The 13,815-nt window shown below is 58.5% G+C and overlaps 1 protein-coding gene across 1 annotated transcript; it reads right to left on the minus strand.

Annotated features, from left to right (window-relative positions):
• On the minus strand, window positions 1-13,439 carry ERICH3 (glutamate rich 3). The gene is made up of 10 exons (XM_064148261.1): window positions 13,372-13,439; window positions 10,881-10,974; window positions 9,445-9,570; window positions 8,400-8,471; window positions 7,916-8,044; window positions 7,250-7,462; window positions 6,453-6,633; window positions 5,397-5,583; window positions 939-4,186; window positions 1-623 (listed from the first exon to the last, which is right to left on the minus strand). The coding sequence occupies exons 1-10, from the start codon at window positions 13,389-13,391 to the stop codon at window positions 1-3; spliced, it is 4,893 nt and encodes a 1,630-aa protein (XP_064004331.1). The 5' UTR covers window positions 13,392-13,439.
• Window positions 13,440-13,815: the final 376 nt, after the last annotated feature.

Here is a 13,815-nt window from a genome sequence, read left to right on the forward strand (position 1 = left end):
TCACACGGCTACTGCCACTTCACACCGTGCCGGCACGCAGCGAGCTGTGCCGCTGCGCCCCGGTGTGAGACTGGCACTAGGGGCACACTTGCCAGAGCAAGCAGGGCGCAGGCGCGGCTCGGCGGGCAGGGCGCAGCGGTGGGCGAGCGGCGGCTGCCGCTGCTGCTGCGTGCCGCAGGGTCTCAGCAGCTGTCGCCACCTCTGCCGCCGCTTGCCTAGGCACACCGGCAGCTGCGGGCGGCAGAGCGGAGCCGGCGCTCTCTCGGGCGCCGCCCGAGCCCGTGTTACGTCGGCAGCTGCCGCGACCGCACCCCCGGCCGCGCTTCTTCCTACGGCTGTCGCGCCCCCCGCCGCCGCGCCCTGGCTCGAAACGGCCGGAGTCGGAGGCGCCGCCGCCTGCCGCCGCGCCGCGGCCAAGAGTGCTCCTCCACCGCTCCCACCCCAGCTGAGCCGGCAGGAGCCGCCGCGCCGCGGCCAAGAGTGCTCCTCCACCGCTCCCACCCCAGCTGAGCCGGCAGAAGGAGCCGCCGCGCCGCGGCCAAGAGTGCTCCTCCACCGCTCCCACCCCAGCTGAGCCGGCAGGAGCCGCCGCACCCACACCCCGCACCGCCTTTGCCGCGTCGCTGTGAGGAAGGGGACTGGCGTGGAGCCCAACTACCCGAGTGAGCCCGACGGCGGCGGCGGCGGCGGCGACAAGCTACTGCGAACGCACAGGCTGAGCATGTGAAAAGTGTATTTAGGCGTATTAACCCCTGCCACCTCCCCCCCGCGCTCTCCCTCCTCCACCCCAACCTCTCTCCTCCACCCTGCCCTCTCCCTCCTCCACCCCAACCTCCCTCCTCCACCCCAGCCTTCTCCCTCCAACACCCTAACCCTCTCCCTCCTTCACCCTGCCCTCTCCCTCCTCCACCCCAGCCTTCTCCCTCCAACACCCTAACCCTCCCCCTCCTCCACCCTGCCCTCTCCCTCCAGAGGCCTCTCAGCCTCCTCCACCGGGTCCCCTGCCTCCTCTGCCACGTCCTCTGCCTCCTCCACGTGGCCCTCTCCCTCCTCCGCAGGGCCTTCTGGCTCTTCCACCCTGCCCCCTCCCTCCTCACCCGAGCCCTTGGCCTTCTCCTCACGGCCCTCAGCCTCCTCCACCAGGCCCTTTGCCTCCTCCTCACGGCCCTTGCCCCCCTCCACAGGCTTCTTGGCCACCTCCACAGGGCCCTCAGCTTCCTCCGCGGGGTCCTCTGCCTCCATCACATCACACTCGGCTTCCTCCGCGGGGTCCTCTGCCACCTCCATTCTGACCTCTGCCTCTTCCTCATGTCCCTGTGCCTCCTCCACCTGGCCCTTGGCCTCCTCCTCCCATCTGCCTTCAGCCTCCACAGGCCTCTCTGCCTCCTCCACTCTGACCTCTGCCTCCTCCACCAGGTCTTCTGGCTTGTCCCCCCTGCCCTCTCCAGCCTCCACCGGGTCCTGAGCCTCCTCCACTGGTCCCTTTGCCTCTTCCTCATGGCTCTCGGCCTCCACAGGCCTCTCAGCCTCCTCCACATTGGCCTCTGCCTCCTCTACAGGGCTCTCAGCCTTCTCCACTGGGTCCTGAGCCTCCACCACCAGGCCCTTTGACCCCTCCACAGGCCTCTCAGCCTCCTCCACATTGGCCTCTGCCTCCTCCACAGGCCTCTCGGCCTGCACAGGCCTCTCAGCCTCCTCCACATTGGCCTCTGCCTCCTCCACTGGGTCCTGAGCCTCCACCACCAGGCCCTTTGACCCCTCCACAGGCCTCTCAGCCTCCTCCATGTGGCCCTCGGCCTCCTCCGCAGGGCCCTCAGCTTCCTCCGCGGGGTCCTCTGCCACCTCCACTCTGCCTTTGGCCTCCACAGGCCTCTCAGCCCCCTCCATCAGGTCCTCTGCCTCTTCCACATGGCCCTCTGCCTCCTCCTCTAGGTCCTCTGACACCTCCACTCTGGCCTCACCCTCCTCCACTCTACTCTCTCCTGCCTCCTCCACCAGGCCCTTTGCCTCCTCCTCATGGCCCTTGGCCCCCTCCACAGGCCTCTCGGCGTCCTCCATGTGGCCCTCTACCTCCTCCACCAGGCCTTCTGGCTTGTCCACCCTGCCCTCGGCCTCCTCCACCCAGCCCTCTCTCTCCTCACTCCGGCCCTCAGCCTCCTCCACTTTACTCTCTCCTGCCTCCTCCACTCTGCCTCCTGCCTCCTCTACCAGGCCCTCGGCCTCCTCCTCACAGCTGTCGGCCTCCTCTCTGCCCTCTGCCTCCTCCGACAGGTCCTCTTCCTCCTCCACCGGGCCCTTGGCCTCTTCCTCACTGCCCTCGGCCTCCTCTCTGCCCTCTCCCTCCTCCACCAGGCCCTTTACCTCGTCCACCCTGCCCTTGGCCTCCTCCTCACAGCCCTCAGCCTCCTCCACTCTACCCTCTCCTGCCTCCTCCACTCTGCCTTCTGCCTCCTCCACCAGGCCTTCTGCCTCCTCCTCATGGCCCTTGGCCCCCTCTACAGGCATTTCGGCCTCCACCACTGGGTCCCCAGCCCCCTCCAGTCTGACCTTTTCCACGTGGCACTCTGCCTCCTCCACTGGGCTCTCGGCCTCCTCATGGCCCTCTGCCTCCTCCACTCTGCCTTCTGCCTCCTCCACCAGGTCCTGAGCCTCCTCCACTGGGCCCTTGGCCTTTTCCTCACAGCCCTTGGTCTCCTCCACAGTCCTCTCCGCCTCCTCCACATTGCCCTTGGCCACTTCCACAGGGCCCTCAGCTTCCTCCACCATGTCCTCTGCCTCCATCATATTGCCCTCGGCTTCCTCCACATCGCACTCAGCTTCCTCTGCGGGGTCCTCTGCCACCTCCATTCTGACCTCCGCCACCTCCATTCTGATCTCTCCCTCCTCCACTCTGCCCCCAGCTTCCACAGGCCTCTCTGCCTCCTCAACTCTGACCTCTGCCTCCACTGGGCCTTCTGGCCTGACCTCTCCCTCTTCCCCCAGGCCCTCGGCCTCCTCCACTCTCCCCTCTCCCTCCTCCACCAGGCCCTCAGGCTCCTCCACGTTGCCCTGTACCTCCTTCACCGAGCCCTCAGCCTTCTCCTCATGGCCCTCTGCCCCCTCCACTCTGCCTTCTGCCTCCTCCATCTGGCCTGCAGCTTCCTCCACATCACCCTCCGCCTCCTCCGCATCGCCCTCCGCCTCCTCCTCCGCATCGCCCTCCGCCTCCTCCTCCACATCGGCCTCCAACTCCTCCTCCGCATCGCCCTCCTCCTCCGCATCGGCCTCCAACTCCTCCTCCGCATCGCCCTCCTCCTCCTCCGCATCAGCCTCCAACTCCTCCTCCGCATCGCCCTCCGCCTCCTCCTCCACATCGGCCTCCAACTCCTCCTCCGCATCGCCCTCCGCCTCCTCCTCCGCATCGGCCTCCAACTCCTCCTCCGCATCGCCCTCCGCCTCCTCCTCCGCATCGGCCTCCAACTCCTCCTCCGCATCGCCCTCCGCCTCCTCCTCCGCATCGCCCTCCAACTCCTCCTCCGCATCGGCCTCCGCCTCCTCCTCCACATCGGCCCCCAACTCCTCCTCCACATCGGACTCCAACTCCTCCACATCGCCCTCCACGTCCTCCTCCACATCACCCTCCACGTCCTCCTCCACATCGCCCTCCACGTCCTCCTCCACATCGCCCTCCACGTCCTCCTCCACGTCCTCCTCCACATCACCCTCCACGTCCTCCTCCACATCGCCCTCCGCGTCCTCCTCCACATCGGCCTCCAACTCCTCCTCCACATTGGCCTCCAACTCCTCCTCCACATCGGCCTCCGCCTCCTCCTCCACATCGCCCTCCAACTCCTCCTCCACATCGGCCTCCAACTCCTCCTCCACATCGGCCTCCGCCTCCTCCTCCACATCGCCCTCCGCCTCCTCCTCCACATCGCCCTCCAACTCCTCCTCCACATCGCCCTCCAACTCCTCCTCCACATCAGCCTCCAACTCCTCCTCCACACCGCCCTTCGCCTCCTCCACACCACCCTTCTCCTCCTCCACACCGCCCTTTGCCTCCTCCACACCGCCCTTCGCCTCCTCCACACCACCCTCCTCCTCCTCCACACCGCCCTTCGCCTCCTCCACATCGCACTCCGCCTCCTTCACACCAGTCTTCTTGGGAGGGGATGGCTTTTTGTCCGCCTTCATTGCTGTTATGCACCTGTGAAAGAACAAGGAGAATGGGAAGTTTTCCTTGCTGTGAAAGGCAGCAGACCCAGTGAGCTCTGCAGCTCACTGACAGCACTGAAAAGAGGCTCCTGGCCCCGCATTGCCCCTCAGCCCACGAGATGACTGAGGACAAGTCACTCTGAGAAGCACCTTGGCACTCTCAAGAGCTGCACTAGCACAGGTGCGCTTCTTCCTTCAGGAAGAATAGCACGGCCCATGCTTAAAGGTGGCAGTGGAAGCAGAAACAGATGAAAAGCAAAATCATCAAGTGGCCATCCATTTCAAGCTCCTCTGGTATAAAAAGGAGTGGCAGCCTCTCTGTCACCCCTGACAGCAGACCTGTCGCTGATGGGGAGAAGGTGGTCACTGGAGATGCTTTTCAGTGACCACATCAGGCTGGCAGCACTGACCAGAGACAGGAAAACGCAGGCAGCACTAAGACAAAGAGGGGAAGGGAGCTAGAAAGTGGGGGTGACTCAGGAAGCTTCTGCAGCTTGAATTCACAGCAGCAGCTCAGCCTGTCCACTTGAATCCCATTTAGGTAAAAGGTGAGGCTGAAGGGGAAGCCACGGGAAAGGGAGCTAGAAAGTGGGGGTGACTCAGGAAGAAATGAACCCACCTCTGGTGACCTAACAATTCAGAAAATTTACTTCAAGTCTTTTAGAGACCACACAGGAGCTGATATTTGGCCATTTGCCAGCTCTACAGCCACTGCGTCCCTTCCAAATTCTGATGCTTTCTACTACTTGGAGCATACCAACCATGTGCTGTGTTAGATTGGATTAGACAAACTCTGCTAGAATAAAGCAGAAGTTCTGTTCCGATGCCTGACCACTCTTGCAGGAAAGAAATTGTTCCTCATGTCCAACCTAAGCCTCCCCTGACACAATTTCAGGCCATTTCCTCTTGTCCTGTCGGGAGAAGAGACCAACCCTGAGCTCACCCCAACCTCCTTACAAGAAGTTGTAGAGAGCATTGAGGTCTCCTCTCAGCCTCCTCTACTGCAGACTAACGACCCCAGTTCCCTCAGCTGCTCCTCACCAGCCCTCCTGTGGGCCTCCGAGAGCCAGGCTCAATTCTGCACATTTCAAGAAGTGCTGAGAAACAGAGCACGTTGGACAGAGCTAAGGGGTGCCAGAGAGATGAATGGGGGGAACCAAGGGATAAAGTCTCTTAAGGCTGCTGAGTCCAGGTGACCATACCTGTAGCAAGGAGATGCTCCCTCCACGCGGACAAACCCAAAATATCCGCGTCTGCCTCCCAGGCGTGAACGCTTCTGCAGCTTAAATTCACAGCAGCAGCTCAGCCTGTCCACTGGAATCCCATTAAGGTAAAAGGTGAGGCTGAAGGGGAAGCCACGGTGCCTCTTGGAGGTCAGCTGAAAGGTCTCTGTAGGGGCAGAAGGGAAAGGCTTCAGAGGGAAGGCTTCTGCTCTTTGCCATGGCTCTGTCTGATCTGCATCAGCACCACAGCTCCCAGCCCTCTGACGCCAGCTGCAGTGGCTCATTAGTTGCTAAAACTCTGCCTGCCCCACACACAACAGCTTTGGCTCTCTCTGACCCCTGAGTGTCGAGCTGCACCCACCTAACACATGGTCACTTTGGCCACTCACTGCCACAACACAACAGGGCCCAGAGCCTCCTGTCTCAAAGAATCCCTTCTAAGCCCTACCCTTCTGTCATTCTCTTACTCCTCCTATGGGTCTGCATGGAGCAGTGCAGCCCCATGGCAGAGCTCCTGCACCGCAACACAGCCGTTCCTCAGTGCAGCACCTCACAGCTGCAGCCAGGCTCCACATCAGCACAGCCACAGGGTTGGTGGCTCTGGGCCTGCACTAATATGGTCACGCTCACTAAGCAGCTGAGAGATGCTGCTGCTGGAGCTACTTCAGGCTCCTCTGCATCCAGGCCTGAAGGGCACTGAGGCTGCTGACCAGCTCCACACCGCAGGGACTGGGTTGCACTCCCCTAACACAGTTTGCTTCATTGGCCTAACTTCTCTATGCAAAACCGATCTGAGTCACAGTATTTGGTTAAGTCCCTTCTCTAAATCCCTTCTGCCCTAGTCTGCAGAAGTCACCGTAACCTCACCTCACCCATGGAACAGTACAGGCAGCTTGAGTGTGGAGGCAGCCGGTACAAGAAAACCCTGCATGGACACATCTTGACTGAGCTCAGCTGAAATCATTTGGATGTCACATTGTAGCCAAAACACAAAGACCTTGCCAGAATCAGGATGAACTCTTGGACCACCCTTACCTCCTTCCAGCAGCATGCCTTTGTAGACACAAAGGTTTTCTCCCCCACAGTGCTGCTGATAGATTTTTATCTCATCCCTGAAGTTGGTGTCAGGGTGAGCCAGGTGCAGACTTTTTCCCAGGAAGGCCATAGTCACGAGCACGTTGCTGTGTACAGAGGGCTTGTGGAAACCTCCAGAATTCTGCAGCAGGAAACACACAGGAAGTGCATTCAGCTTGCAACTCCCACAAAAGCTGGACACAAAGCTTGTGGCTCTGCACACACTTGAGTCCTTCCTTGAACACCTCCAAGGATGGGGCTTCCACCACCTCCCTGGGCAACCCCTTCCAGGCTCTCACCACCCTCACGCTGAAGAACTCCTTCCTAACATCCACTCTGAATCTACCCATTTCCAGCTTTCTTCCATTCCCCCCACTCCTGTCGCCACCTGACACCCTAAGAAGTCCCTCCCCAGCTTTCTTGTAGGCCCCCTTCAGGTAATGAAAGGACAAAATAAGGTCACCCCAGAGCCCTGAGACTGGATAGGCTCAGAGATGGGCCCAGATTGACTACAAGGGGCAGTTTTAGAGGAGTCCCTATGGAGCTGCTTCTTTAAGCAACACTTCTCTCCCCGGCTGAATCCCCATCGCTGTAGGTGTTTCAAAGGGGCAGGGAAGTGCTGCTGAGGGACATGGTTTAGCACCAGCCTCAGCAGAGTTAGAGAACGGTTGGGCTGGATGGCCTCAAAGGTCTTTTGCAGCCCAAATGATTCTGGCACTCTGGGACTCTACAGACAGCAGCAGACACAGAGAACTTACCACCACAGCAACCTGCCCGTTTGGGGCTGTCATGGGGCGAAACCGCCTCCAGCGGGGCATCCCATTGTTCCCTGCAGCTGCACTCCTGGGCTCCTTTGGTGGGTGAGGAAGGGGCACTGGCATCCCATGATGGCCAATGGGAGGGAGGTGACACGGGGAGCTGTCAGTCACATTCTCCTTTGCGTTCACAGGCCTTAACCCAATCCTCTCCCCCTGCAAAAACAGTGAAACAGGTTAAAGAGGCTTGGCAAAACCTGCTCCCAAGCACGTTGACCTAACCACCGTTTGGCTGCTCCTCACGTGCAGCGAAACACATAGACTTCTGGAACAGTTCTTCCACTAGAGCAGGTCACTCAAGCCCTCGTCTACGCTGCCCTTGAACACCTCCAGGGAGGGGCATCCACAATCCCCCTGGGCAGACTGTTCGGTATCTCACCACCCTCACTGGAAACAATTGCTTCCTCATCTTTAGTCTTAAGTCTCTCCTCTTCCAGCTCAAAGCCACTGCCCCTCAGCCTGTCTCCAAAAGCCCTTGTCAAAAGTCCCTCCTCGGCTCTTGTAGGCCCCTCCAAGTCCTTCAGTCAGTGCTGCAGGCCAAGCGGCACCTGCACACTTTCAGCTCTGTGTGCTCACACTACAGCACGTGGAGCATGTGGTGACACTCACCAGGTGTGACTGAGCAGCAGATCCTTCAACCACTGCAAGCTGGAGGTCAGGATGATTAAGTGGACGAAGTGGTGGGCGTGGGAGGTAGGGAGGCCTGGCACCATCCACTAACCTTCTGGAGCGTTCCATCTGAAAGAGCACAAATTATGTCTCTGTCACCTACTAGAGCCTCTAACAGCAATGGTGGAGCTTGCCTCTGCTCTGCCCTTCACTGGATGGACCCCCTGGAACAGCTGGTTAAGGAAGGAGAGGAAATCAGGGGGAGAATGAGAGAGGGATGAGGGAGAAGACGTCTTCCCAGCCTCTGACTCATTTCCCTGCAGCCCTTTCCATCTGCTGATCTGCCCAAGACTCGACTCAGATGCCTCTTTTCGTCTATCTCCTCATTCGTGGTTTAGTTGAAGGTCTCTCAATCAGCCCCTGGCAAACAACACAGGGCACAGCTGACAGCTCTCATCACTACTCCAGAACACTCAAGGCTTACCTTGGTTCTCTCCCACTTCTCCATCCTCAGAGATTCTTCCAGCTTCCTCATCGCTTCCCACTTCTGCCGACGCTACCAGTGGAAGGGAAAGAGAAGTCTCAGTAACAGACATCGTGAGATGCCCCTGACTGGCAGCACACTTGCCTCTGTCCTGCCTCTCGCTCACCTGCTGCTCCCTGGGTGCTACCCTCACTGGGCCTCTTGTGAAACCAGGACTGATGTGCCCCCTTTGGCATCACCTCTGTCCATCAACGTGGCAAGGGAAGATCTGAGTAGGTGTGCAGGGGCACAGACCTGCTCCATTCTGGAGGTGTGCCCAAAGGTTGCAGTCGGACAGGATTTAGAACCACCTTCAAACTATTTGCTTCTGATGAGATTTGTTTAAGCGACCAACCCTGTGAACATCACCCCATAGCCTGATGGCTACCCAAGAGCAGTAATGGATTCAGGACAGCACGTGTCCCAGTGGCAGTGTGGTGGAAGATCTCAAGGCAGGGGAGGCTTCATGCAGGGGATGTGAAGCACAAGAATTGTCCCTTCTGCTACAGGAGAGCTGGAGAGGCACTTGTTACAAAGGCGTGGAGTGACACGGTGAGGCCTGATGGCTTCAAACCGGAAGAAGCTGAACTGAGATAACAATTTAGGAAAAATTCTTTCCAGTGAGGGTGGTAGAGACACTGGAACAGGTTGCCCAGGGAGGTCATGGATGCCCCCTCCCTGGAGCTGCTGTGTGTGGCCTTGAGCAGCCTGGTCACACAAGCACAGGATGTCAGGGACTGGGAGGGACCTCGAAAGATCATCTGATCCAACCCCCCTGCCAGAGCAGGTCTAGTGAAAGGAGTCCTTGCCCACAGCAGGGGGCTGGAACTAGACAATCTTTAAGGCCCCTTCCAATCCAAGCCACAATATGATCCCCAGCAGGGAAGAGCCTTCCAGGGTAACCTGAGGACACAGCTACAGACGACGGTGTGGGACAAGCTAGCAGCCACTGGCTGGCAGCAGGGAAGCATCTGAAGAGGCTTGGACAGCACTGCTGAGTACACACCTTCAAGTCGAGGATCTTGTGGAATATAATTTGAGTCAGGTAGTCCTCCAGGAGTCGCTGGTGATTCCTCCTGATTTCATTTCTCCGGTACTCCTTCTCAGAGATTATTCTCCCACTCCTTGAGATCTGCCAGAAACATGATTGAAGCTGTTTAAATAACCTGTAGGGTCAAAGGTGCTCCCATTGCACAGTCTAAACCCCCTCAGAGAGCCAACGCGAGTCTGTGTATTTACAGACAGGAAGATCCTGCAGAGGCAAACTCCAAGGAGCAAAAAGAAACAGGGAGCAAAACCATAAAACGACTCTCCCTGAGATGTCATCTTCTGCCTGGATGTCAGCTATAGGCAGATTGGCATCACTGGCTGTGCCACATGTAGTCACTGACTGCACCTGCACTGTGAGAGGCTCAAGGCTCAGCCAAAGCTCCCCAGGACATACACCACCAGCCCGCAGCAGCCACTGGCCCCACTCTGATGCAGATAAGCAGGACGACTGTTGCACTGCAGGGGATGCAGTGGAAGCATCAGCATGATGCCTGTGGTGCATGGAGTCCAAACTGGGTGTGAGCACACCGCTTCTAGTGTGCCAGCACCATCCACCAGAAGCCCCCATGCCAGCACCTTCGTGGCCCCACACAGCCCCAGGGCATCTTCAAACGTCCTCAGTGCCAGCTTTGGTACCTCCTCAGATTCACAGATTCATACAACGGTCTGGGTTGGGAGGGACCTTAAAGATCATCCAGTTCCAACCCCCTGCCCTGTGCAAGGACATCTTCCACTAGACCAGCTTGCTCACAGCCTCATCCATGATGGCCTTGGACACCTCCAGGGAGGGGGCATCCACAACCTCCCTGGGCAGCTTGTGCCAGTCTCTCACCACCCTCATTGTAAAGCATTTCTTCCTGATAGCCCGTCTAAATCTCCCCTCCAAGTTTCAATTCCTTCTGGTAGAGGTGATCCTGGTATAGGTCATGACCAGGGTGGGGTTGGACCAGATGATCGCTGGAGATCCATTCCAGCCTCTGACATTCTGTGATTCCCTCTTCTCTTAACACTACAAGCCCACGTGAAAAGTCCATCAGTGCCTTCAGAAGCTGCTTCGCACAGGGAGGAAAGCCCCCAGCCCAGTTTTACCTGTCCTTCTCTCATTCTGACCTCCAACACAGCAGGCTGAGGCAGCACAGCCCTGCAGCCATCAGACTCTACCTGACCAAGGGTTGAGAGTAGCACAGGGGAACATGCTGTGATTACACAGATCTGGCTGTGGTGTGACTGGCTGCCTTTGGTCGGGCACAGCACAGCCCCACGTGTTTGCCTAGCCGCTCACATTCTCACCCATGAAAACACATGAGGCTGAGAGACAGAGCAGAGGCCTGGGTGCATGGCTTGTGCACAGTTCAAAGAAACCCTCTAAGACAGGAAACTTCTCAATCTCACCAGTCCTGATCTCTGCAGATGTTGTCTTATCCGGGCATTTCTGAAATATCCAGCCAGGTGTTTGTCCGTAAGGCTGTTGTAGGTAGGAATCGACCTGAAAGATCATCGGTGCAGATGCATATAAGCCCCTTGACAGCCAAATCATCACATCTTCACTTGCAAGGCCATCCCCGACAGGCTTGATGGATCACACCCGGCATTCTGCCAGACAAACGCCCGCTAGGTGATGTCAAGCTAACTCCTTATAGCCTCCAGAAGACTTCTATCAGAAACAAGCAGCTGGCACATGAGATACAGCAGCTCCGCATCGAGCGGCGTGCCACCACCAAGGCACAGGCTCCAGCACAGCTCAGCCCTGAAGCACACAGCTCCCACCACAGCCTCCTCACCTATAAGTGCTGACCTTCAGCAGGTCACTAGCACACCAAATCACAGAATACTACCCTGGCTTGGGTTGGAAGGGACCTTAAAGGTCATCTAGTTCCAAACCTCCCCTGCCAGCAGCAGGGATGCCTTCCACTAGACCCTGTTGCTCAAGCCTCCATCCAACCTGGCTTGGAACACTCCCAGCCTTGGAGCCTCCCCAGCTTCTCCAGGCAACCTGTTCCAGTGCCTTACCACCCTCATGGGGAAGAAGCTCTTCCTCATGTCTAATCTAAAGCCAGCTTCCTCCTCCATCCTGAAAGCCATCACCCCTCATCCTGTCACTCCATGCCTTCATCAGAAGTTCTTCTCCAGCTCTCCCGTAGCCCCCTTCAAATACTGGGAGGCTACTACACAACTTTTGCTGCTGTATGGCTGGTTGAGTCCAGCAGGCACAGACACAGCTCCCTGGCCAATTCCTGGAGGTGCCCTCCCCTCACTGAAGAGAGGAATGGCCTCAGATGTCTCCAGAACCCTTGCTCTACAACATAGTTCGCCTACCACATGGCCTATGCCATCTGCCCAGGGGAGCTGTGGATGCTCCCTCCCTGGAGGTGTTCAAGGCCAGGTTAGATGAGGCCTTGAGCGACCTGTTCTAGTGGGAGGTGTCCCTGCCTATGGTGAGGGGTTGGAACTGGATGAGCTCTGGGGTCCCTTCCAACCTAAACCATTCTATGATTCTATGATTGTCCACAACCCCTCTTCAATCTGGTGTCTGCACCGGCAGGTGGCACCAGCACATTTATCACCTGGTTACAGTGAGCACTGACTGATGCTATCACCTGGCAACTGCCCACAGAGGCAGAGGAGAAACCTCCAAGATCATGCAGTCCAACCTATCACCCAGCCCTGTCCAATCAACCAGACCATGGCACTAATTGCCCCATCTAGTCTTTTCTTGAACACCTCCAGGGACGGCGACTCCACCACCTCCCTGGGCAGCCCATTCCAATGCCAATCACTCTCTCTGCCAACAACTTCCTCCTAACATCCATGCTAGACCTCCTCCACCACCACTTGAGCCCCTGTCCCCTTGTTCTGCTGCTGGTTGCCTGGGAGAAGAGAACGACCCCCACCTGGCTACAGCCTCCCTTCAGGTAGCTGAAGACAGCTATGAGGTCACCCCTGAGCCTCCTCTTCTCCAGGCTAAACAATCCCAGCTCCCTCAGCCTGATGGTGAGGACGTCAGTGAAGGCACTGCCCACTTAGAGCTCTGTATCCCACTCGACTCTGACTGCATGTGCATTGCCACCAGTGCCTGGGTTTCCCAGTTGACAGCACACTATTCCCAGACACCATGACTTTGAAAACCAATCTTGCTTATTTCCAAGGATACCAAGACAAAGCCATAGCAGGCACCTGACATCAGTTCCGTAAAACAGAGCTTGGTCATTAATCATTTACAGTGCAATTAAACCAGCGGCTGCTCACCAAGGATGACCTAAGAGAGCAGCAGACCTTCAGTTACTGTCACCGCCAATTCCAGCCCATTGTGATTCACAGCTGGAGCAGTCTCCTCCTACAGCCACAGAAATAGTCCTGTGCCCCACAGAGCCTGTCTCTCACCTGAACTACCTGCTGTGTCCTGCCCTGCTTCTGCTGGGGACACCAGCCCAGCTGCCCTGGCTTCCATACAGCCCAGCTCCCCTTGCCACCCTTCACCAGCCCTGTTCTCCGGACCCTTCACCAGCCTTGTTGTCCCTCTCCGGACCTGCTCCAGCCCCTCAGCGCCCTTCTTAGCTCCCAGTGTCCGAGGTGTGGCCTCGACCGGTGCTAACTCTGCATCACTCTTTTGACACAAGGTGGCCGGTAGCCTTCCAGAGCAGCACACCGGTACAGCTCCGTAAGCAGGGGCAAGCCGGCGGCTGCTGGCAGCGCAGCGAGCGGCGGGCACGCAGGCGACGAGCCCCCGCGGGCTCTCCGTGCCACCATAAACACCCCCCCTCGGCACCAACCCGCAGGGCAGCTCAGGGAGGCGGCGGGACCGCGGGGGGCGACGCCGCAGGAGAAGGGCCCGGCCCGGGAGCACAGCTGCTGCCGTCGTCTCCTGCCCCACCGTCCCACTCACCCCGACCGCGGGCCGATCATGGCGGCGGCGAGACCGGGCACGAACGGACACAGGAAAGAGTCAAGAGCTACCGCGGACCCAGGAAAGAGTCAGCCAAGAGCTACCGCGGACACAGGACAGAGTCAGCCAAGAGCTACCGCGGACACAGGACAGAGTCAGCCAAGAGCTACCGCGGACACAGGAAAGAGTCAGCCAAGAGCTACCGCGGGCCCAGGAAAGAGTCAGCCAAGAGCTACCGCGGACACAGGAAAGAGTCAGCCAAGAGCTACCGCGGGCACAGGACAGAGTCAGCCAAGAGCTACCGCGGACACAGGAAAGAGTCAGCCAAGAGCTACCGCGGACACAGGACAGAGTCAGCCAAGAGCTACCGCGGGCACAGGACAGAGTCAGCCAAGAGCTACCGCGGACACAGGAAAGAGTCAGCCAAGAGCTACCGCGGACACA

The sequence above is a fragment of the Pogoniulus pusillus genome, chromosome 8 (assembly GCF_015220805.1).
Source record: "Pogoniulus pusillus isolate bPogPus1 chromosome 8, bPogPus1.pri, whole genome shotgun sequence".
Taxonomy (NCBI): Eukaryota; Metazoa; Chordata; class Aves; order Piciformes; family Lybiidae; genus Pogoniulus; species Pogoniulus pusillus.